The sequence below is a fragment of the Pollachius pollachius genome (genome assembly GCF_949987615.1).
Source record: "Pollachius pollachius genome assembly, chromosome: 3".
Lineage (NCBI taxonomy): Eukaryota > Metazoa > Chordata > Actinopteri > Gadiformes > Gadidae > Pollachius > Pollachius pollachius.
This window is the reverse complement of record NC_136936.1, coordinates 3395160-3417813: the sequence shown is the minus strand read 5'-3', so window position 1 is coordinate 3417813 and position 22654 is coordinate 3395160. Positions and strand designations below refer to the sequence as shown.

The 22654-nt window shown below is 48.4% G+C and overlaps 2 protein-coding genes across 3 annotated transcripts; both read right to left on the bottom strand.

Annotated features, from left to right (window-relative positions):
• Positions 1–37: 37 nt before the first annotated feature.
• Positions 38–16277, bottom strand: samd4b (sterile alpha motif domain containing 4B). Its single transcript, XM_079732726.1, has 13 exons — positions 15529–16277; positions 13981–14559; positions 12637–13107; positions 11450–11689; positions 9420–9529; positions 8384–8470; positions 7557–7803; positions 6297–6382; positions 5940–6055; positions 5124–5325; positions 4411–4537; positions 1365–1448; positions 38–943 (listed from the first exon to the last, which is right to left on the bottom strand). The coding sequence occupies exons 2-13, from the start codon at positions 14174–14176 to the stop codon at positions 915–917; spliced, it is 1995 nt and encodes a 664-aa protein (XP_079588852.1). The 5' UTR covers positions 14177–14559; positions 15529–16277; the 3' UTR covers positions 38–914.
• A 1225-nt stretch (positions 16278–17502) lies between these two features.
• On the bottom strand, positions 17503–22230 carry paf1 (PAF1 homolog, Paf1/RNA polymerase II complex component). 2 transcript variants are annotated; one of them, XM_079732727.1, is made up of 14 exons: positions 22063–22230; positions 21618–21650; positions 21411–21503; positions 21187–21308; positions 21031–21097; positions 20756–20857; positions 20542–20647; positions 20337–20405; positions 19932–20035; positions 19548–19664; positions 19328–19456; positions 19049–19154; positions 18536–18614; positions 17503–18067 (listed from the first exon to the last, which is right to left on the bottom strand). In XM_079732727.1, exons 1-14 carry the CDS (start codon positions 22107–22109, stop codon positions 17517–17519), a joined length of 1725 nt encoding a protein of 574 aa, XP_079588853.1. In that variant the 5' UTR covers positions 22110–22230; the 3' UTR covers positions 17503–17516. The 2 variants fall into 2 exon arrangements, with proteins under 2 accessions (XP_079588853.1, XP_079588854.1); XM_079732728.1 differs by having other exon boundaries at positions 21618–21647.
• Between the last annotated feature and the right edge of the window lie 424 nt (positions 22231–22654).

Genomic DNA, 22654 nt, shown 5'->3' with positions numbered 1-22654 from the left:
CTCTGCTTCTGTCACACAATGTGGAGGCCGTCTAGAATTGCTTTTCAATCCTCATCCTCAGGTTTATTTGGGGCAGTAGCAGAAATACAACACAAGTAAAAAAAAAAAAAAGAAACAAAAAAGGAGATTTTTTTCCAAGGTTTGATCGACACTGTTGGCTGGCGACAGAGCGAGAGGTGTGGCTAGCAGAGTGTGTGTGTGTGTGTGTGTGTGTGTGTGTGTGTGTGTGTGTGTGTGTGTGTGTGTGTACCGCGACCTGGCAGCAGGTTGACCCGGTGAGTACGTTAAATCAATGTGCATTCTGTGTTACCGGTCTCAATGTGTGTGTGTGTGTGTCTGTGTCTCTGTGTGTGTAAAAGTGCCTGACTCTTAGTTGGGGGGGAGGAGATCCAACTTCCACACTATGTGGTGAAGAGGCTGTGGCTATGTGTTATTTTTCCTAGCTCCAACACAAGGCTGCTCGGAGACACACTTATCTTTTTTTGTTTTCCTGGGAGAAAAAGGAAGAGAAAACGAATAGGGGGCAAAAAAAACTTTAAGACAGCACCAATACACCAATTCCTGTCAGAGCACAGCAAACTGGGCCTCTGCACATCATGTCCCAGTCCTGCAGACAACATGGGGCAGAGTGCCCACCGTTAAACTATCCTCGCTCCACCTCTCTCTCTCTCACTCCCCCTCCTCGCCCTCTCTCCTGCAATATAATATTCATCTGTATTCCATTTATAATAAACTTAGTTGTATATAATAAAGTACAAAAATATCATAACATATACAGTTTTTTTGTCGTTTTGTAGTGAGCGGTTTGCCTTTCGTTTTTCTGAAGCGTACATCTTTGTGCTGGGTAACGAGGAACTGCAGGCCTCAAGATGAAATTAAGTGTTTTTTCCTTCTTCGTTATGCCGTGTGTTTTTTCATATTGTTGACGTTCGGTCTATTCCATCTGAAGGGGGGGGGGGGGGGGGGGGGAGGGAGGAGAAAAGGAGTTAAACAACACACATACACACATCGCTCACAGGGCCCGGGGCCAGCCTAGTCCATCTACGGGGCCTTCATTCGTTACACGCTGGCCAAAATTGGATTTGGGCGCCGCCCTACGGAATAGTGCAACGCATACACAGCAGCAGTGACAGAGCTAGCTGGGCCGACACATGCTTGAACCCCTGCATAACACTGGCGCTCCAATTTTATTTAACATCATCTGTTCAATAATGCAAACGCGTTGTGAATGCATCGCCTCTCAGGGATCACCGCTCATTCTCCCCGACAGGTCGTTCAGATGTAGTGCGTGTGTGTGTGTGCTTTGTTACTGATGTTGTTTGCATGTCCTGTGTGGGCCAGACCGGGACGGTGATAGAACTCACCCCCTAAGGCATGCTCCGTCATACTGAGGCACAGTGACTCCAGAGTGGGATTGATTTCAAGGTCTGCTCCTGGGACTTGGCATTCTGGGGAAGGAACAACAAGAACAACAGGTTCAGCGATAAAGGCTAACACACACACACACACACACACACACACACACACACACACACACACACACACACACACACACACACACACACACACACACACACACACACACACACACACACCTCTAATCGGAATGATCCGCTTATTCCAAAATCATATTCTTAGGTTAAAAAAAGCCTTCATTCTGGTAAGAAATAGCAACGAAACATGCAGCTCAGCACGCCTGCAGGGCATGGAAGCCAAGCAGACACACAAGCGCCTGATTCCTCATTCACCACATTTCCATTCTGTAAGATACAGATTCACCAGGCGGTCTCCAAGCCTCAGAATGAGGTGATGGAGGATTCACATGGCCTCAGCGTCGCATGACCTCAAGTGAGTCAGCCTGAGCACAGGATGAAGAATCACTCTGAAGACCTTCACTTTGATACGCCTGTTAACAGTCACACACTGTTGGCTCCTTGTCTAGTGTGTTGGGAGCAGGATTTAAAGTGTTTATTCAAAAGGGGTATTTAAAGTTTTCCCTTCCCCGAAACAATTTATTAGTCTTAAGATTTTCCAGCTAAAAAGACAAACTTGAGCCCTACTTGAACTGGGATATATTTAGCCACACTATTTATATCGAGAGGGCCCGATGTCTTACAACATGAATGTTCTGTGAACACAAGTGGGCTGGAGTTGATACATTCTTTCATGGACCTTTCTACCCGAACAACATCAGAACACCAAACACCAGGTAGAAGAAACAAGCTAAACTTTTCATCAAATGACATATTGATTGCCACACCTTTTTCTATGTGGAGAAATGTCAATGTTTTACTGGATGTGAGAAGGTTTACCGAGCCTAATGAAGTCAATACCGGAGCCAAAACGTTCGTGCCCACAACTTTAAACTCACAACTTTAAAAGGGTAAATATTTGTTAATGTGTACATGTTTGTGTTCTTGAAGTTCAGAGAACTAACAGATAAAAATGTCCGAGGTGACTTTGAGGATAGTCCTAAACAGGCAATCTTAGTTTACTCTCATCAGACTCTACAAAAGTGAACAGTACAACACTTTAATTCACACATCCAGTTTTAGAAGGCTAACCCTTGAATAAAAAGGCACCAACATGCAGATTTGTCACTCACATTCAAACACCTTATAACATGCCAGCGTGCGATGGAGCCAAGAGTGAGGTTACTAATGGAGTACTGGGCATGCCTCGAATATGTATTCAGACATTAGCACATGATTCCAATAGTTTGGTACCATTTTCACACCTTCCATCCAGTGTGACAATCGGAAAGACCGACTGAGCTGTTGTTCGAAGAAATCGACAGCATGGGAGCCCCTTAAACGGTCCTGATTATTTTGTAACAAAAGTAATAATATTTATTCCACTGTTCTCTTAAGGATTGTTAGTTTTTACTCCCATTAGTTGGTGCTGACCATGGTAACCAGAGCTTGTTTGGACCGGGGAGTTCATGGTTTTAATAATGGATAATAATTAACGTATTTAGCAGCCATGTCAACGTTGAAACAAGGGCAGAATAGATCCAAAAGCGCTGCTTCCCAGTTATAATAATGAGTTGTTCATTTAACGAACATGAATCCAGTTGGTTTTCTGTCTCCCGTGTGTTGCTGTGTTTTTCTCTTCAGGTGCACAGGTGCACTTGTGCTGCTTCGCAATCTAATCAAAAGCACGCACGATGTTCAAAGCAGCTTATTTGTTTGGTGATAATATCAAGTCCTCTCATGCATTTGGAAGCCGTGAGTCTTTGCAAACTCTTCCACAGAAGCCACAGCTGTCATACTAGGATGAGTGAATCCGAAAGACAGCGCCGTCATCCATCCTACATTATACTTCAGCTTTTTGAAGCCTTCCGCACATTTGATGGATGGTGTCAACGTACAACTTTACAACGTCGTAATCTCTTAATACATAAATAACAAAAGGATGTTTGATGTTAAGTTAATGTTTGGGGCGAGCCCTAAAAATAACATCTGCCTTCCAGAATGAAAAGGCTTTAGAAATGAAAAGGAAAAACAGCCCTGAGTGCTAGAAATGGCAGATTCTACAGTGGCCCCCTAGTGAGTGACTGTCATTCATGCAGGGAGGGGGACACAGACTGTGAATGCACTTCCTTGAGTCATGCTGATTTCCTTTTGAGGAACTATTTGAATATTCCTTTGGAAAACCCAACGATTATCCAAAGCTTTGAAATGATGTATATATACGGGCAAGCCCCGTTGGAGTCGAGCTCATTTTTACTCTCAAGACACACACGCCATGACACCATGTGAGACGTCAAAGAATGCTGCACGCCTCGGTGACTTCACTGGATAAAGAAAAAGGTGTGTGTTGGAGGGAAGAGCAAGCGAAAATGAAAGAAGATGAACACATTCAGGTTGCTAGACTGCAGTCTGTTCATTCGTCTTTTAGGAAACCAGGTCTTGCATGGATCCATTTGATAGCAACTCCCCATTTTCTTAAGCTATGCCTCTGGTGGTTTTCTGCCCTTAAAATGTTAAATTCTTTAATGTTACATACATGCAAGTGCAATCCATGGGAATAAAACTGAGTTTTAGTCCCGTTGGGGAGAAGGACTCCTAACGTTTGTAACATGTGTGAGGTTGCGTACCTTGCTGCTGGAACAGAAGCATGGTTTGTGGGGACGTGTGTAACATGTGTGAGGGTGCGTACCTTGCTGCTGGAACAGAGGCATGTTTTGTGGGGACGTGTGTAACGTGTGTGAGGGTGCGTACCTTGCTGCTGGAACAGAAGCATGGTTTGTGGGGACGTGTGTAACGTGTGTGAGGGTGCATACCTTGCCGCTGGAACAGAAACATGGTTTGTGGGGACGTGGGTAAATGTGTGTGAGGGTGCGTACCTTGCTGCTGAAACAGAAGCATGGTTTGTGGGGACGTGAGTAACGTGTGTGAGGGTGCGTACCTTGCTGCTGGAACAGAAGCATGGTTTGTGGGGACGTGTGCACAGGCAGCGAGTGGGTCCGCTGCACCGAGCTGCGGCTCTGGCTGGGCATGCTGTTGCTCCCCCCGGGGTTGGCAAACCACAGGTTCTGCGTCGAGGGGGGGAGAAAAACAAGTTTCAAGGCCTCCGTCCATCCGTCTGTCTCACACCTTCATACGTCCTCTGGTGTTTTCAAATTTGAGTCGTTTGACCGGGTCTCGTCAAGCTTTAATAATTCAAACGCTCGCTAACAACGTGCGGAGAGTTGCCTTCTGGGTTATGGAACAGGCTACTAAGAGGGCTCCGTTTCAATTATACTGTTTCGCTATTCAGTTCAAAAGGCTCGCCCGGGGAGGACGATCGCTGGGCGGATAAGGCACCCTGCAGTTCAGCAGAGAGAACCTCTCGATATCTGCTGATAAACTAAACTTCTGATCCTGGACCATTGGGGCCTACAGCAGCAGGATAACAGCACAGTAAAGTACTTGGCGTTGTTTTGAAGAGGTTAAACGAGATTCAAAGAGAGGGAGAGATTTAAACAGGATAAGAACACGTTACAAACTATTAAACGATACACATCGGTAACCGAAATGAACTGCCCACGCCGAGCGCCAAAGGGAAACATTGGTGACAGCAGGGGGTGAACAATATCACACGCTACGTTATCGACGTTAAGAGTGTGAGTGTGTGCTGACCTGTCTCCCCTGGCTGGCCAGGGCAGGGTTGGTGAGGGCGTGGCGAGGGGACGCCCCCCCGATGCTACCGGGGCTCAGCAGGCCCATGCGGCTGGTGGGGAGCCCGCGGGGGGGGGGCATCTGGAACTGCCTCTGGCCTCTCCGCGCCAGACCTCCACTCACAGAGCCTGCTGTGGGGAGCGAGTTGGAGCCATACGCCCAACTAGAGCAGGGGAGGAGGGGGGAAGGGAGAGAGGGAGAGGGAAGGAGAGGAAGGGAGAGGGAGATGGGGGAGGGAAGGAGAGAGAGAGAGAGAGAAGGAGAGGAGAGGGAAAGAGAAGGAGAGGGAGAGGGAGGGGAGGAGAAGGAGAGGGAAGGAGAAGGAGAGAGAGGGAGGGAGAGAGGGAGATGGGGGAGGGAGGGAGAGGGAGAGGAGGGAAGGGGAGAGGGAAGGAGAGAGAGAGAGAGAAGGAGAGGAGAGGGAAAGAGAAGGAGAGGGAAAGAGGGAGGGGAGGAGAAGGAGAGGGAAGGAGAAGGAGAGGGAAGGAGAAGGAGAGAGAGGGAGGGAGAGAGGGAGAGGAAAGGGGAGGAAAAAGGGAAGGTGAGGGAGGGAGGGAGGGAGGGAGGGAGGGAGGGAGGGAGGGAGGGTGGGTGAGAGAGGTAAGGGGATGGGAGAGGAGAGGCGAGAAGGGGAGAGGGAAAGGGAGGGAGAGGGGGTTATTATTTGAAAGAAAGTGAGAACAGAGGCTAGAGAGCTGGACATCCAGGGCTGCAGAGGTAAAAGGAAGGTCTTCTCCCCTCAGGTGATTTCCCCCCCCTTGCTTCAAAAGGTCTTACCCCTTCTGTCGGTACACTGGCATGTCCACCATGGTCTTCCGAGGGACCAAGCGGAGCAGTTTAAGGACCTGCTGCTTCCAGGACACGACCCGCCTCCTCTGGGTCTCCGTGAACGCCTAAGGGCGAGAGACAAGGTGTGGGTTCGCCTGCCAATAACCATTTGGAACAGGAACAAAGAACCAGAATGCCTGCAGAATGCATCCGTTTGAACCGACCACCTCAAAACATTCACCCACATTACTCAATTAGCGCAAAGCTCAATTCCATTTGGAATAACGTTTTGCACCGCTACGGCCAGGATACGCAGACCCCGGAGCCACGCAGACACCAAGACCCTGTGCCGTGGGAGGGTCTCACCTCGTGCGTCAGACACTTCTCGATCAGCTGGAGGTAGCAGCTGATGTTCTCCTCGTCCGGCCTCGACACCAGCAGCTGGGTGCAAACTGCGGCACAAAGACATCACATTTCTCACAGGGCAGGAACGACACAGGAAACACCCCATAATCGCCTGCAATCTACATCAGTGTTCTCCCCTTCATGCACAATCAGTACTTCAAACATGTGCATAGAAAAATACAAACCAAGATTGGTGCCAAACATTAACATCTGCCACCAGTGGATAGATCAGGCCTTTGGCAGATTCAGGGTTATATATTCAAACAACTGCCTGGCCGGTAGGTTTTCCACTGGGGCAGGTAGAAATAAAATATTCTATGGCTTACATTTGGACCCTGGGTCCATATGCTAATGAGGCATTATGTGGGTTAAGTGTTGCCCTAGTTTGTTTCCAGCAGCAGTGCTGAGGTGTGTGCGTGCACGGTGCTGATGTGTGCGTGCACGGGGCTGATGAGTGCGTGCACGTTGCTGATGTGCGCGGTGCTGATGAGCATGTGCATGGTGCTGATATGTAGTGCTGCAGCGGTTAGTTGACTTAGTCGACGTAATCAACGGGAATCTTTTTAGTTGACGCGTCTTTTTTTACTACTGACCCCCTATTTATTTTGTTCTCCCGTCTCAAACGGCTCACTGTAATTCACCTCCGCACAAATCTGTGCACGCCCTGCTGGTTAATCTGCTATCCTCTTTCCTCCCCTTCCCCCCGCCTTCACTGCTTTTATATGAAAAATGGCTGAGGCAGGTGCGGTCGCCGAATGAAGTGGAGTATTTCAGGCCAACTGGTAAAAGAGTCACGGCCTTCAAATATACAAACAATAAAGCTTATAAACAAATCAAAAACAGTGTTGCTTATTCGCTTCAAATACATTTTCTTTTCAAAACTTGGGAATTAATATGGCACGGTGCCGAGCGGTTGAAAACAATGTTGGCGTCTCCTGTGTCTATTTTTTTTATTAGTCGTTTAGATTAGTCGACTAATCGAAAAATTTGTCTAAAAATTAGTCGTCGGATAATAAGTCGTTAGTGGCAGCACTACTGATGTGCATGTTCTCGGTGCTGATGTGAGCGTGCATCATTTAATTTAATTTTGTTCTAAATGTTAACGGCTTAATATTGGCAGAACCTTCCCAAATTCCTAAATTCACAGTTTTATTACAGAGAGTGAATCAGTACACACTCTTCCAATGCGGACGAAAGACAGCCGTACGGAAGGCACCTCACCTTTCCCCATGACTCGCGTGAACTGCCCGGCGATGTCGCCCTCCGAGATGGGCGTGGCCGAGGGCTCGCCATCGCAGGGCGGGGGATTGTGGGACTGGAAGCCCTCCGCCGTCAGGTCCTTGTCCCCCGCCTTGGCGTCCGAGGACATCAGGGCGGCGCTGGACACGCTGTAGTACTTGATGGGAGTGATGACGATCTGCTGCAGCTCCTGCAGCGCGCTCCGCAGGTTTCCTCCCTCCAGGATGTCCTGCCGAAGGGATTCAGTGTTCAGTGGTTAGCAGAGATGCTCCCATACCAGTTTTTCCTTCCCCGATACCGATATGACCGGTCATAGAGATGAAGCGTTTCTCATTCCGACTTTCCACCTCCGACCGTTAACGACCGCAGCATCATCGAGTTTGTGATGTTATTTGCCTGTGTAGTAGATTAGATAGTCATGTGATGTACTCGACGATAACCGATCCCGCTATTAAGGTAGTATCAGAGGAATTTCTGACACCAGTATCAGAACAAAGTTGTTACGGTTAGGTTCAGGCTTCAGACGCTGGTTCCCAGCGCTACTCGCAGGGACCACACATTCCCCTTCAGGTACTGGAGGTGGGCGACCTTGTTCTGGAAGGCCTAAGTGTAGGATGCAGACATTGAGCGAACACAGTCGACTTTCGACTCTGAGACACACCTTAGTCGCTCCGAAGAGGAGATTACTACTCGGATACAGACACTGCATTCAGAGGAGTGCTTCGAGGGCACGATTCTATGATATAAACTATTTGCCCTCGCATTGGGTCGAGTGCCAGCTTTTGCTGTGCAAAAACCTTTTGTGTTACCTTCTCCAAAGACTTGAGCACACTCTGCCTCTCGCGTAGCTTCTGGATACTCAAAGCAATCTTGTGCCGTGCCCCTTTGGTCACATTCTAGGGAACAGAAGAAGAAATAGAAGGCGCAGAGGGCAAGAAAAAGTGGTTATTTCTCAGGGGAATACGCCGTCATTTGTAGTTACTAAATAACAAACCCAATCATCCTCAGTTTCATTAAACCTTAGGTGCAACGGCAGGAATCGTACCGTTTGGTCGTGTGAGCGACGCTATATAACTGTGGGGCCCACTGGTTAATTTCATGCCTCATTGAGACTTGATGTATCATTACATCTGAAGATAGCGATGTTTGCAGTTGATAAGGTGGGTGAGGGTGAAGATAATGCAGGGATGCAAACACATGTATGACAAAAAAAGAGAGCGCTACCCAAAGTCGGAAAAAACATGACGGCGTAATATCCTATTAACATGAGAAGGCCTATGCTATATGCTTTAATAAATAGGAAATTCAATTTAGTATACACTGCTTCATAAGAGACAGATGGACAGACAGCACCAGCTAATCTTAAGCAAAAAGATTGTGTCTTACCTTTATTTATGTGGCAGTGATCTCATCCCGTGGTGTAGCCTACCACATCCACTTAGTTAAACAAGTTATCGAAGTTATCTGAAAACTAGTAGGTAGTTGTCCACAGCTTCTCCATTGAACGACTTCTACGGTAGCTCTACGTGCGCATGCGCATCCAATATTTAACTATCTGTCGTTGCGACGGCAAGGGCTGTGATTGGTCCCCTAACAAAATCATTTCCGGAATCACTTTTCTTTACGTCGACGTCTCGAGGGGTCTAAATCAGACTACGGATTATTGACACCTGCACGCGTGCACATCCCCCCCACAAAAAAAACAAAACTCTTCGGATCTGCACGAACCACACAGGTCCCCAAAATCTATGATAAAAAAGCTACTCGCGCCAAAAAGCGCGCCGTTTGCATGTCTGATAATGAAAGCCAGGGCCCTGGTTGAAACAAGGAGAGGAGGATATAAACCTGGGACTCTAGGTGGTGTTCGGTGAGAATCATCATCTCCTCATAGGTCATCTGGGAGAACAGCGATGCATATTTATGAAGACGAAGACTCTTCAGCCAGGCGGGGACATCTTCAGGCGGCACATAGAAACACAGAAACAAACCCGGATGTTATCATTTATATCCCCACAGGCGGGGTGAACACGTTACGTACAAACTAGTAGCAACTAGGGCAGGGCGATATGGACCAACAGTCAGTGTTGTGCCTGAACGCGTTCATTGAACGATAGTTCATGAACTCGTTCATATTTTGGGCGAACGTGAACTGAACATACTGTATTACTGCCTGATGAACGTTACTGTGAACTCGTTTATGCTGGTGTCTGTGAACGGCACGCTCACTCAGTTTAACTTCGTTCAATAGGGGGGTTATTTGTTTATGAACACGGCGGATGCGCGCGCAGATCGCCGTGTTGTTTGACCGGTTGCCATGGTTATCTCCGTGTGGTTAATTTGCAGTTGCGGTGTTGTGAGCTTAGTGTTAAATTAAACTTTAATCATAAAACGCGGTTATATGCTAAAGACCCTATAGTATCTTTGGTATAAAGGCTGAGTATAGACCGTCGCGATTCCCATTGAAACGAATGGCGCGGTGATTATTCTTCAAAACGAGAGCTGTTAAATTGTGAAAAATGAATTAAAGTTTAATCAGACAACGCGGTTATATGCTATAGACCCTAGAGTATCTGTGGTATGAAGGCTGAGACGAATTTCGAATTATAAATATGTACAATCCATAACGTTAGCTCTCTGGCTCATAGCTCAGCGGACTAGAATACCTCCTAGAATTATTGCTTGTTGGCCGGAAACGGAAAGGGGGGCTGTTTACGTTTGGTTGTAGTCTTTTCACTCGGTTCTCCGTCCCAACAGAAGGGCTAGAAACGAGCGAAAAGACTACAACCAAACGTGAACACCCCCCCTTTCCGTTTCCGGTCAACGAGCAATGAGTCTTCAAACAGAAATCAATGGGATTTACAAAATCAAAGCGCTAAATGTGCAATAAAACACGATAGAAACTGTATTTCGCTACAATACTTGATTCAACAACTCTATTTCATCCTAGACAAACCACAAAGGGGGCTCAATGTTCAAAATACCGGAAAAGAATTATAGCTCACAGCAACATATTGAAAAAAAGAACTAAGAACTAGTTAATTTTTTTTGAACTGTGAACTTAGTTCAAATTTTTGAATTATGAACATTTAACTGAACTAGTTCATTTTAAAATTTGTGAACTGAACTTTGAATTAGTTCACGTAGAAAGTGAACTTTCCCAACACTGCGAACAGTCATATCTCGATATTTTCAAGCAGAAAGCCGATATAAGACTTAAATAGATATTTGTTGACGCAGTAACATAGTTGCCGTTGCCGTGCTCCAACTCGTCCTTCTGCATCGGTGGCGCCGCTGTGCTTTCATGTCCAGCCTGCCTGCGTCGCTGTGCTCGTTAACCTGCCTTGCTGAAGCAAACTCAATCGTTAATTTGAGCGTAGAGCAGGGTAGCTAGACATTTTAAAATTAATCCGTCAAAAACAGCCTGAGCAAGATGTTGCAAATGCCTTTGACTGACTCCATGTTTCGCGCACAAAGGGGATTTAAAGAAAGTGACGTGGTTGGAAGAGCGGGGTGGGGGCAGAGTGTGAGAGCAGAGTTGCCAGATTGGGCAAGATTTCCCGCCCAATCTGGCAACCCTGGGACCAATGCACTGCAGCCAGTATTGCCAGATTGTGCGGGAACTTTGACCCAATCTGGCAACCCTGCGTGCAGAGCAGGACGGAGAGATAGGAGCAGAGGGAGGAAATAGCAGGCGGCAGGCGCAGCTCGGAACGGCTTTGGAGCAAATGCGCTGCGATTTCAACGGAAATGAAACTATATCGATGTAGACGATAGCGTCTCGTTCCATATCTCGTTTGAAAAAACATCTATATATTTCAAACATCGATATACCGCCCTGGCCTAGTAGCAACGTTTGGGCGGCGGCGACCTCTGACCTTTCATGCCACTGCCGTCCTCCTGGAAGGTGTTCCTCGCGGACCCCTGGTCCTCCGTCTGCTCGCTGCCGGACGAGGCCACGCTGCTCTGGGGGGAGAGCGGGGCGTGGTCCGGGGGCCCGAAGGCCTGCCGCAGCCCCGTGTCGTCCTGGCTGGACCACTCGGAGCCACAGGCCTGGGGCCCGCAGGGGAGCAGAGACATGGGCTTCTTCAGGGGGCTCGGCAGCATCGGGCCCAGGCCTGGCAGGAGAAACACCCGGGGGGGGGGGTACGCAACACGTGTTGGGTGACGCTGCATGGCCTCTTCCCTTACCCCCCCCATTCTCCTCCCTAACTCTCCGAATAACACCCCTCTTGCTCGTCTTATATACATTGCACTTTCTAAAATGCTTTTTTACCTTTGCTGTTATTTTCTATCTATCTTACTCATTTTTTCTTTTACTTATCTATTATTTTGTTTTATTTTATGACAATGTTTCTATGTGCAGCACTTTGAGTCTGCCTTGTGTATGAAAAGTGCTATATAAATAAAGTTGCCTTTCCTTGCCTTGCCTTGTGTGTTTGTACGTCCTGGCACTTAATAACAGCAGCATTGTGTAGCATCTTATCCTGGCTATCGTTGTTTCATACGGGGAACGGGTTAACCTAGTGATTGTTAGTGCTTGGCACTTGGTTCAACGAACATCCTTACTGCACCGACAGCGATATATCGTTGTTTCTCCTTCTAAAAAACATTCTTATTGTAAGTTGCTTTGGATAAAAGCGTCTGCTGAATGCCCTTAATGTACGTTAACGTTAGGGCTGGGTATTGCCAGGTACCTCACAATTCACAACATTATTTAGAATGAACCATTTCAAAATGAATGAACCATTTCATTGTGCTTTAACTAGCAAATAGGGAATACACCATTGTATAGTATTGTTCCTGAGCTAAACTCGCAGCATAAAAGTAGTAATCATAATGTAAAAGGGCATGTGCATTTAGGCATACTCGCTTCTAGATTACAACGACTGAGTATGCTTCTTTTTTTCTTGATGGAAATAATGGATTTCAAAAAAATTCTGAATCGAAATTGAATCGAGAACAAATAAATTGCGGTGCATTGATGAATCGATATTTTTACCCAGCCCTAGTTAACGTACACACGGGTATTTCTCAGGACAGACAAGTGACGGCAGACACGGACCTGTGTTATTGCTGTTCGACACCATACACCCAGGGAAGGGCATGTGTCCGTTCTGGCCGGCGGGCGAGGTGCTGGAGGAGGGCGACTGGTCGTGCCAGGCGTGGCCGGGGTCCACGGCGTCCGCGGAGCTTGGCCACTCGTCCGAGCCCTGCCGCGGGTGGTAGGGGCTGGAAGGGGCCCGGGAGGAGGGGGCGTAGCCGCTGGAGAGGTGCTCCTCCAGGTGGTTGAGCCACATGGCCAGGGAGGTGCGGTCGTCCAGGGTGGTGGCGGGGTGGATCAGGGCGTAGGAGAGCAGCTGCCGGCTCTCCTCCACGAAGAGGCTGCTCTCGATGGTGTGACTCAGCACCTTCTGCAGCAGATTCATGTACTCACATTTCGCCTCGCTGTTGCGCGGCTGCAGCAGGGGCAGGTGGGACAGCAGCAGGGACACCACCTTCTCCTTGGGCTCCTGGTGCCATTGGTTGACGATGGCTGGACAGGGGAGACGGGAGGGACCACTGAATCATCCACATTACACATTGGCTTTAGAAAGATAGGGATGGGGGGGAAAAAAAAAAACATGTTTTTTCCTCATCCTGCCATAATGGCAAGTAGGCCTGGGTCTGCATCAATATTCCGACTTTGACTCAAAAGATTTAGCTTTCATTGCACTGGACATCGGTCCAAACCAACCGAAAAGAGTTGAACAACCAAACGACGCCCATAGCACAATCATGACCAGCTTGGCCGATGACATCGACTTGTGTCACACATGTGACGTTGACATATATAAGAGCTACCGGTAGCACGTCATATCAGAGGCTGATTAAACCCATACCACGCCCTTTTCTACACATCTATCAATGTTTACGCCAAACTAAGTAAGTCAGTCATGATTCCAGCCTGATAAGAATTGCGTAACTGCTTGGCTCGCCTCCCTCCCAGTGCACACATTCCAATCGCCCATGCAAGGTTTCTCTCACTCTTTCCAACGTTCAAAAGTTTCATCTCCCTTCAGACTAACGCAATACATTTAAAACCATCCCGAGACAATAATAGAAACTTAAAAGGGGAACAGCCCCACTCGCTGTTTTATAATCTAAGGAAATACTGCTCCATATGAGTGTCTTGCAAAAACCACGGTAAACCACATTGCCGTGAACAATAATCACTGATTAGTACCAACATCGACACCAGTGGTCGGGGATTTGCTTTCTCAAGTCGTCAGATTTGGAAAAACAACGTCAATGGTACAACATTTCAGCGAAGCGCTCATGGAAACAAGTGTTGACGCCGTTAACCCCTTTCTCATTTAGCAAATAGCCGAGACCCCGTTGAGGGGTCCCGTTTAAACAAGGTAGTTACCTGCATTGTTGGCCTCGGCCTCTAGTATATGGATCTCGGAGCAGTCCGCCAGCCAGTGCTCCAGGCAGATGTGCAAGAAGCGCGCCTGGGTGCGTGATGCCCTCTTCAGGAGGGACAACAGTGCCACTGTCTGTTCACATTCGTTCCAGCCCTTGAACCAGTCTGTCAGGATGCCCACCTGGTCACGGAACATCATTGCGTGTCTCCCCAGGGAAGGAGATCAAGAACGTATAGGTGTGGAAAGAGGGGTAGGGTGGGGGAGGGGGGGGGGGGGGGGGGGGCGGTGGGCGGTGGGCGACCACTTTTCTCGCGCTAAGGGTGTCTCTAGCCCCTGCGCGGTTTGGGGGGGGGGGGGGAGGCTTATGCAGGATGGTCCTGGGATCCCCTCAGAGTGGAGCGAGGGGCCCTCACATGGTTCAGGGGCGGGCGAGGCGGCAGATGGGCGTGGCAGGCCGTAGTGGGCGAGTGGAATCCAGTGTTGGGATGGTGGGAGAACGGCCGCTCCAGCTGGATGTGACTCAAGACAGAAAGGGGAATCTGTGTCACACGGGGCGTGTCCGGGATCACAGCATCAGAGTCCTGAGGAATAAATAGAGGATGAGCACAGCGTTCCACCGTCAGACACCTCCGTTTGAAAAAGCAACTACAAGTACGCTTCGCTAATAGTTATGACCGCACAACCATTATTAGAACCCAGGAAAAATGTGGATTTATTTCGATTCCAGCTTGGCTTTTAGCACTGCACACTAGTACGTTTGGAAAACGTTTGCATCACACAGTCAGACCCTGGTTTCAATAATAAATTATATTCAATACCTGTGGGGACCTACTTTACTATTATACCAGCAAAGTAGGTCCCCACAGGAGATTACAAAATCGGTAAAAATAGAAACAGAAACACAGACGACTCTACACATCCAAGTATGAGTATGAATAGCTCTAAAGTTGCCTCAACACCGTTTCAATTGAAACCAACCCCGTCTGACATGGTATATGCAAACCAGCAATGATACTGAATACACGCATGACACAACAAGGGTCTTAACTAAACTCTCGGCTGGCAACAATGACATCAGATCCATTTCCAATTCCACATCACCCTCCACAGCCCCAAACAAGTTCTGGGCCTGGTATATAGTGAAAGGGTTTTAGGAAGTGTAATTTACATTTGGTTGTGTGGAGCCAGTTCAACGTAAAGACGCAAGTCATTCACCGAGCAGGGCAGGTGCACCACACATTCATGCTGAGCAACTCTCCCCAAAAAAGCTTGTAGCAAACATACAACCCGTTTACAAATCAAACTTGTGGTCGACTTTACTTTATTCAATCCCATCCACCGCTTATCAAACACCACCACGCCATCATATGTATAGAGCAGCTTATGATAAGGGAAAATCTGACACTGGAACGGCGGCTGCAGCGCCCTGATCAATGACCAGCACCATGGCGGAATAAGTTGGACCACCACATGTAGCCCATGGTGCACACAGACCCCGCGGGACCGGTAACAAACGAACCTGTACCCCAGGTGACCGGTCACATACGAACCTGTAGGAGGGCTGAGCGGCGTGCAGCAAGACCGATCAGACCGGGGTCGGGTTGAGGGCTGGGCGGCGTGTAGCAGACCTCCAGACCGGGGTCGGGTTGAAGGCTGGGCGGCGGGTAGCAGACCTCCAGACCGGGGTCGGGTGGAGGTTCAGGCGGGCGGTTCAACCAGCCCCTCGCAGCCACCCTCCGCTGGCGGGGAGCTAGCTGGCGTTAGCTGGCTTGGCCTCACCGCCGGGGATCCGAGATTTGTATTGTTGATCGTCGCCGACGGACGAGGCTGTCGGTGCGAGCCCCCGTTTTTACCCCCGCACTTCGCCGCGCGAATTTAGGAGCCGAATTCGTGCGAGTGTGGCGCCATTGGGGCCCACGGGACGCGATCGCCGATGCCGTACTCTGGAAAAGCTCGGTTGTTTACCTTTTGACAAATCAAGTCACTTATTAGCGCGCTAGCTTGGCAAGGCTACCGCCTAGCAATGTAGCTTCGTTGCAAAAAAGCTAACGATGCTAACGCTACCTCCTAGGCTAGCGAGTTTGCTTATAGACGCAAGAACGTTAGCTTAGCTCAGAGAGAAGCGTCGGTTTTCGTCCCCCGGGCCAGGTCACATTCGATGGCCATGTTCCGTGACGGCAGTAACGTGTGTGTTTGGTTTGTACGACGTAGGCCAAGCGGATAAATGTACAGAAAAAATCGTATTACAATACGTAAAACAGGGAGAGTGTACGCCTGGTGGAGAGAGATCCCACTTCGTTTTTTGTTTTTTTAGAGTTGACGTAAGGCGCGATGACGTCACACGCAAGGGCGGCAGACAAAGCGTGGCTCCGCCCAGTTATTAAAAAAAGTGAACATACCGACGTTGTGTGTGTGCATGTCAAACAAAATGTATGCGAAACATATATCCAAACATGTTTACATGTTGTACATATACACATCGATGTAATTAATTACGCTGACATGTTGTAATTGATTACATTTTATAGAACTTGCTTTGCATAGTGATCGATTCGTGTGTGTGGTCGATAAGGCACCTAAAACACCCGGCTATACATGTTATAATTAATTCCATTTATAGAGCGCTTTGAATAGTGATTTTGTGCGGGTGGGATGGAAACCTCATCCACCACCCCCGCACGTCTAGCACCCAGCCGGGTGACGCACGGCAGCCAGGACGCTCACCACACACTGTCTACCTCAGTCGAAGGTGATGAACGCTACAATCCAATTAGAGCCTCGGCTGGTTAGGCGGCCATGTTGCTACCGGAGCCAGGTTGGGAAGCCGGCCAGCACACCTTGTTTAGCAGCCCTGACCCTAGCTAGCGACGCCTGCCTGCCACGGGATCGTTAGTGACCGCATGTAGCCAGGACCCCGGATTTGCGGCTCATGCGAAAGACCGTGCTCGTTTCCATCCTCAGGCATTGGGGACATCACATTGACAGGCGGACGGGCAACCCCTACCGGCTCTCCAGCACCTCTATCGACTCCATCTGGTCTCCCATCCAAGGACGGACCATGCCAGAGCCCGGACAGCCCTGCCTGCATGATTACTCCCTACCCACCCACCTACACTGATTAAGACACCCCTTCCTCCTCTCTCTCTCTCTTCCCCACCCCCCCCCCCCCCCCCCCCCCAGTGCAGTGATTAGTCGATTGGCTGGCTCATTGACCGCTGCCACTGATATAGATGGATGGAATCTGGTTTCCTTGGTAAAGCAACGGCACAGCCGTGACACCCAGCCAAACAATCGCATTCATATTGAAGGTGTGCTGGCCCCAAATACACACACCTCTGTTCTGATGTAGTCACATGGAAGACTCATGACGGGTGTCATAACATTTTTTTATTAAAAAAAAAAAAAAGAAACAAAAACATAATACACTTGCGCTTGTCTAACCAGCTCCTCCGGACCGAAGCCCTCCACTGCCGCCTGGCCGGCGAGGCTCTCTAAAAGCCGGACCCCCCCCCGGCGTGCCCCCCCCACCCTGGGGCCCTCATTCGCTGTCGCTGCCGTCGCTGGAGTCGGATGCCTGCTCGCTGCCGCTGCCGCTCTGGGCGCGGCCGCCGGAGCGCTCGCTGCTGCGGTCGCTGTGCGCCGGGGAAGCGCTCGCCCGGCTCCTCCGGCCCCCCCGGTCCTCCTCGCTGCCGCTGCCGTCCTCCTCGCTGCCGCTGCCCCGGGCGCCCGAGCGCTTGGGCTCCGTGATGTCCGCCTCGCTGTCCTCGTCGTCGTCGTCGTCGCTGCCGAAGATCTCCTCCTCGTCCCGCATCTCCCGGGTTCGCTCCCCGCCGCTCTCGCTGCCGCTGCCGCCGCCGCCGCCGCCGCCGCTGCCGCCGCTGGGCTTCCTGACCCGCCGGGGCTTGGCCTTCTCGCGCTCTCCCTCGCCGCCGCCGCCCACCTCCGCCTCGTCCTCGTCCTCCTCCTCCTCTTCCACCACCACTCTGGGCGGCCGCTCTGGCACATCTTCCTCGTCCTCGTCCTCGTCCCTGTCCGAGTCGCTGTCGGAGTTGTCCGCGTCGCTCCCGCTTCCCTTCTCCTTCTCGTCACCTGGAGACGCCACAATCACACAGCCGGGGGTCAGACAGGGGCAACACAGCCAGGGGCAACAAATAGATCAGACCGGGGCAACACATGGTCCGTGGTTTTAAAACCTCATAATGCTACAATATTATTTTTAGTTTTTTTTTAATCAAGATAAAATCTGTACAAAAATAACCCTCCATGAATCAATTCGACCAGAGATATGTCCATTTTACTTTTTTTTAATAAACTCAAAAACGTGTGATAATAAATAGAACCATCCATCATTCAAGTATATCCCAAGACATTTGCAGGACGGCTTGCATTGCAATTTCAGAAATTCACTGAGCCTTTAACAACTTTTCCCGGAGTATATTGAACCCAGAGAATAAATCCATTGCCTCTAATCCATCCTGCCTCACCTCTATAAAGAGGCCATAAACCAACAACAATAAAAACGAGGAGAGAGAAAGAGCAAAACAACAAACAACTGACCGGAGTCCTGCAGGTCCTTGTCCAGGTCCTCCTCTTCGTCCTCTGGCTCGTGGTTCTCCAGCTGAGCTTTGCGGGCGTCCTGCGGTGAACACAGACAGAGGTTAGGGTTACTACACTGGGACAGCTTCATCATAGCCACACTAACCAGTACCACGGCCAGAGCCACGACCATCAGCCACGACCAACACGACCTGTGTTTTATATAATCTATGTCAGGGCTGTTTATACATCTAATAAGCATAACACTATCGTCAGGTCTTTTGTGTGGGCCTTGCTTAATAAAATGCTGGTAAATGCTCAATACAACACTTAACTTTGGAGTATGCATTGTTTTGATTTTATATACATTATATTCTATTTACACAAAATTGTCGGCCATGGAATCGGTGTCCTTTATAGCCCAACCAAACTTAAATTGAACACTGCTAGCAGCCAACTCGTACAGCATTGCCTTTGGTCCCATAACGTACCTTAAACACTCTTAGTTAAAAGGTCTCTAATAGGAACACTCACCTGGGCTTCCAGCTCCTTCTCATTCATATCTCTGTGCTTGCACACGAGCACGGCGTTGGTGGTGGACTGGGCCCCTGCCTTCGCTCTCCTCTTGCTCAGACGCACTCTGCAATGAGCAACGACACAACACCGCAAGCACTTAACGTCAAAGGTAAACGCCGTTTAACGAGGCAGCCCCCTCCGATTCCTCTATCGTTGGAACTACGATCTTGATCTATAAAAGTAACCAGTCATTTTTCCTGCAATACAATTTTTTTGAAGGACTGCATTCTGGGTTACCTTGTCTCAAGCTCATTGTAGTAAACACCGTCTCCATCCCTGAAGATGAAGAAGTAGTTCTCCTCGTAGCCCTTGCTGGCTTTGTTCTTGACGTTCCAGTTGTACTCCCTGGCGATCTTGTAGTCGTACCTGGAACACAGAACACGTGGGCGTCAGCGCGGTCATGATCGAGTCATTGAAGGCGGCCGTGATGTGAGAACAACCCAACGTTTCAACTTACAGCTCATCGGGCATGTAGTCCAGCTCCTCATCCACGTCTCTCTTGCGCTTGCGGATGGTCTCCTCGTTGGGCAGGAAGTAGGCCACGAATTGATTTCCTTCCTCATCCATCATACCTCTGCGTGGAGGGAAAAGAAACAATGCAATGGGTGACATTTCAATGGCATGTCACTGTATCAAACACACACACACAATCTCTCTCATACACACACACACATTCACTCTCATACACACACACAATCTCTCATACACACACATATACCCACACACAATCACTCTCATACACACACATATACCCACACAATCTCTCTCTCATACACACACACACATACCTACTTGCGCACACACACAAATCTCACACACACACACACACACACACACACACCTGATCATGGCCTGAGACATCATCTCCACTCCGGCGGGAGCGGTCATATCTTTAGGTGCAGGGTCAGAGTCAAATATGACCTGAGCACATGGGTTGATCCACATCTGGAAGGAGTAGAAACACCAAGCAGGGTCACTAACTATTAAAAGAAACATTGTGTGAAAAGAAACAAACCATGTGCATGCATTGCCAAGCAGTAATTACATTACTTAAAAGGTTCAGCTGAATCAAAAGAATACATACACAGGATTGGTTCATTGGCAATCAATGAACAAAGATATTAGAATAATTAAAAACTGTGTTTATTGTGGGAGCAAGGATAATAAGGTTCCTACAATTGAATTAAAAAACTCACAGACCAGATCACAACACAGACATCACTAAAGAGTTAAGGGCATAGCTTACCTTGAAGTCAGGGAACGCGGGCATAACCTCCACAGGAGTAACTCTGGGTTTACTGTAGTGTGTGACGATCTGAAAAGGCACCAGCACATTTAGTCCCAAACAAAAGCAGTATAAGTTTTCACTTTAACTGAGCATTCTTAATAAAATATTATTCCTGATCCAAAAGGAACATGCTGATGGGAGCTATGGAAATGACTCCACCCACCGGTTTCTGTGCATCCTCAAAGGTCTTTTCAATAGCAGAGATCTGGCTGTCTCGGTCCTTGTAGATCTCCTCTTCGGTGAACTGTTGTTTGACAGACACACCGATTCTGAGGAGAGAGACCGGCGGGGGGGAAAGTTAAGGATCAAAGAGTCAAAAGGTAAGAAATCGAATGTTGCCATATAGAATTCACAAACATTCAACTCATTTAACTCACTTGACTTCCACTTTCTCATTGCATACACCGTATCGGTTGAACTCTGTAGAAATGTACTCCGTCTTCCTCATCCACGGAACCACCTTGGCGTGCTGCTGCGACCTTTACGAAGAGGTGGGGAAAAACACAAAACATTCATTATCTGTTTCAAATATGCAAGAAAAACAAGTGAATTTTACACAGTGTGTGTGTGTGTGTGTGTGTGTGTGTGTGTGTGTGTGTGTGTGTGTGTGTGTGTGTGTGTGTGTGTGTGTGTGTGTGCACGATGCTGACACCTTTTAGAACTGGACGGTGCTTGCATGTCCTCTTCCAGTAACTTTTCATCAGCTGGATCCAACAGAACTGTAGCGAAAAAAACAAACAAACATTAATGTGATATACATGGTACTAGTGTGTAGCTTTACAAGCCTCACTTTGACCAGATGACTTACTGCTGGGGTCAACACGGTAGGTGTCTGGGTTGATGAGGTCGATGGTGACCCCCAGATCTGGTTCTGTCAGCAGCTCATGTTTGTGCTGTTTCTCCAGGGAGGTGGCTTTGTACTGCACAAATCTGTTCCAAGAGATTCACAATAGCCAGCCGTCAGAGTCTGACTAAGGCTACTACTCCGGTGAAACTTTTCTCAGTGTCAGTGGGGGGGGGGGGGGTATTTACCTGTGCTGGTCGAATGGATATGTGATGAATTTGGGGTCGAAGGGGATGTCTGGAAGACTGTTGCAATATTTGACCCGACAGACCACACCTGACCTGTTACAAGAACAAAATGAGAAACGTCAGTCATCATAGCTTTTGTTTTACTTTACTTATAAAGAGGCTAATTTTTAAAAATAATCAACATGTTGCCATGTTTGATGCGTTTACCTCTCCGGGACAGTTCTGTGAGAGGAGCTCCTACTGCAAAAGGAAACACAATGTCACATGTTCATATATTTGACAATACACAGATCCAGTCTTGAGGCGGGACTGTCCAATTATTTCAATACTTATGCTGTCGTTAACCACAACTTAATTATAATTGCTTATTCGGATATCCGCAGACGTAAATATGGTAAACAACACCTTCATTGTATGGAGTTACATGCTCATACACTAAGTAGCGTAGCAACCCAAAATAATATTTGCATGTAGTTTGCGTGTCCGCCTGGGCTATTGCCAATCATCTATAATGTATTGCATACGTGATATATTGTTTTACATGCAAACTGCAGAAACTATCCATGTTTATTCGTTGCATTAATTGCCGGTCAGTCACCCATACCACATCCATACAACCGACAGACTTAAGTTTACACTTAAAGGGGCTCACCTGTGTCCATCTTCGCGCTGCGCTTGAGTCTGAATAGTCGGAGCCATCGTCTACTCAAGTCCCGCACACCTCGGGCCAGCACTGCTCGACAAAACGCATTCAATACAACACAATCTGCAAAAAAAAACGGGTCCACTTTCAACCCCGGAGTGGACTTGTGTTCTTCCCTTTCCCCCGTCTCTGCCTTGCAAATGAACCCGGTTCTAAAAAGCGGGTCAACAACAAATAAAGATTGTTGAGTTAAAATAACGGGCGCCCCCTAGTGTTGTGGCATGTTGTGGCAGCTGGTTTGTACGCAACCTTTTGCTTTGTAATCTTCTATGCTTGAATACATAATTTAAATATTCAATTCGTAAAACAGCAAAATAAGCAGTAAAAATAAGCTTACTGGCTTCACCCAATATATGAGGAAAACTGTTCTTAGTAGGACATTACACAATAAGAGGTAATCAGAATAACATGATCCTGATATTACAGTACTCAACGGCACCAACCTGTTTCAACTGACACCCTCTCCTCCAACGGCCAGGGGGGCCAACTCGAGTCATTGAATCTATGCAGATAACGTGTCACTATTCTAGTCTAGTGGAAT

Coding starts and splice junctions, on each gene's coding strand:
- samd4b (XM_079732726.1), bottom strand. CDS start 14,176: ATGATGTTCCGTGACCAGGTGGGCATCCTGACAGACTGGTTCAAGGGC. Junction 11,690..12,636: donor GTCGAACAGCAATAACACAG/GTCCGTGTCTGC, acceptor TTCTCCTGCCAG/GCCTGGGCCCGATGCTGCCG. Junction 9,530..11,449: donor GGACGGCAGTGGCATGAAAG/GTCAGAGGTCGC, acceptor TGCCGCCTGAAG/ATGTCCCCGCCTGGCTGAAG.
- paf1 (XM_079732727.1), bottom strand. CDS start 22,109: ATGGCTCCGACTATTCAGACTCAAGCGCAGCGCGAAGATGGACACAG. Junction 20,406..20,541: donor TTGAGGATGCACAGAAACCG/GTGGGTGGAGTC, acceptor GTGCCTTTTCAG/ATCGTCACACACTACAGTAA. Junction 19,457..19,547: donor GACTACATGCCCGATGAGCT/GTAAGTTGAAAC, acceptor TCTGTGTTCCAG/GTACGACTACAAGATCGCCA.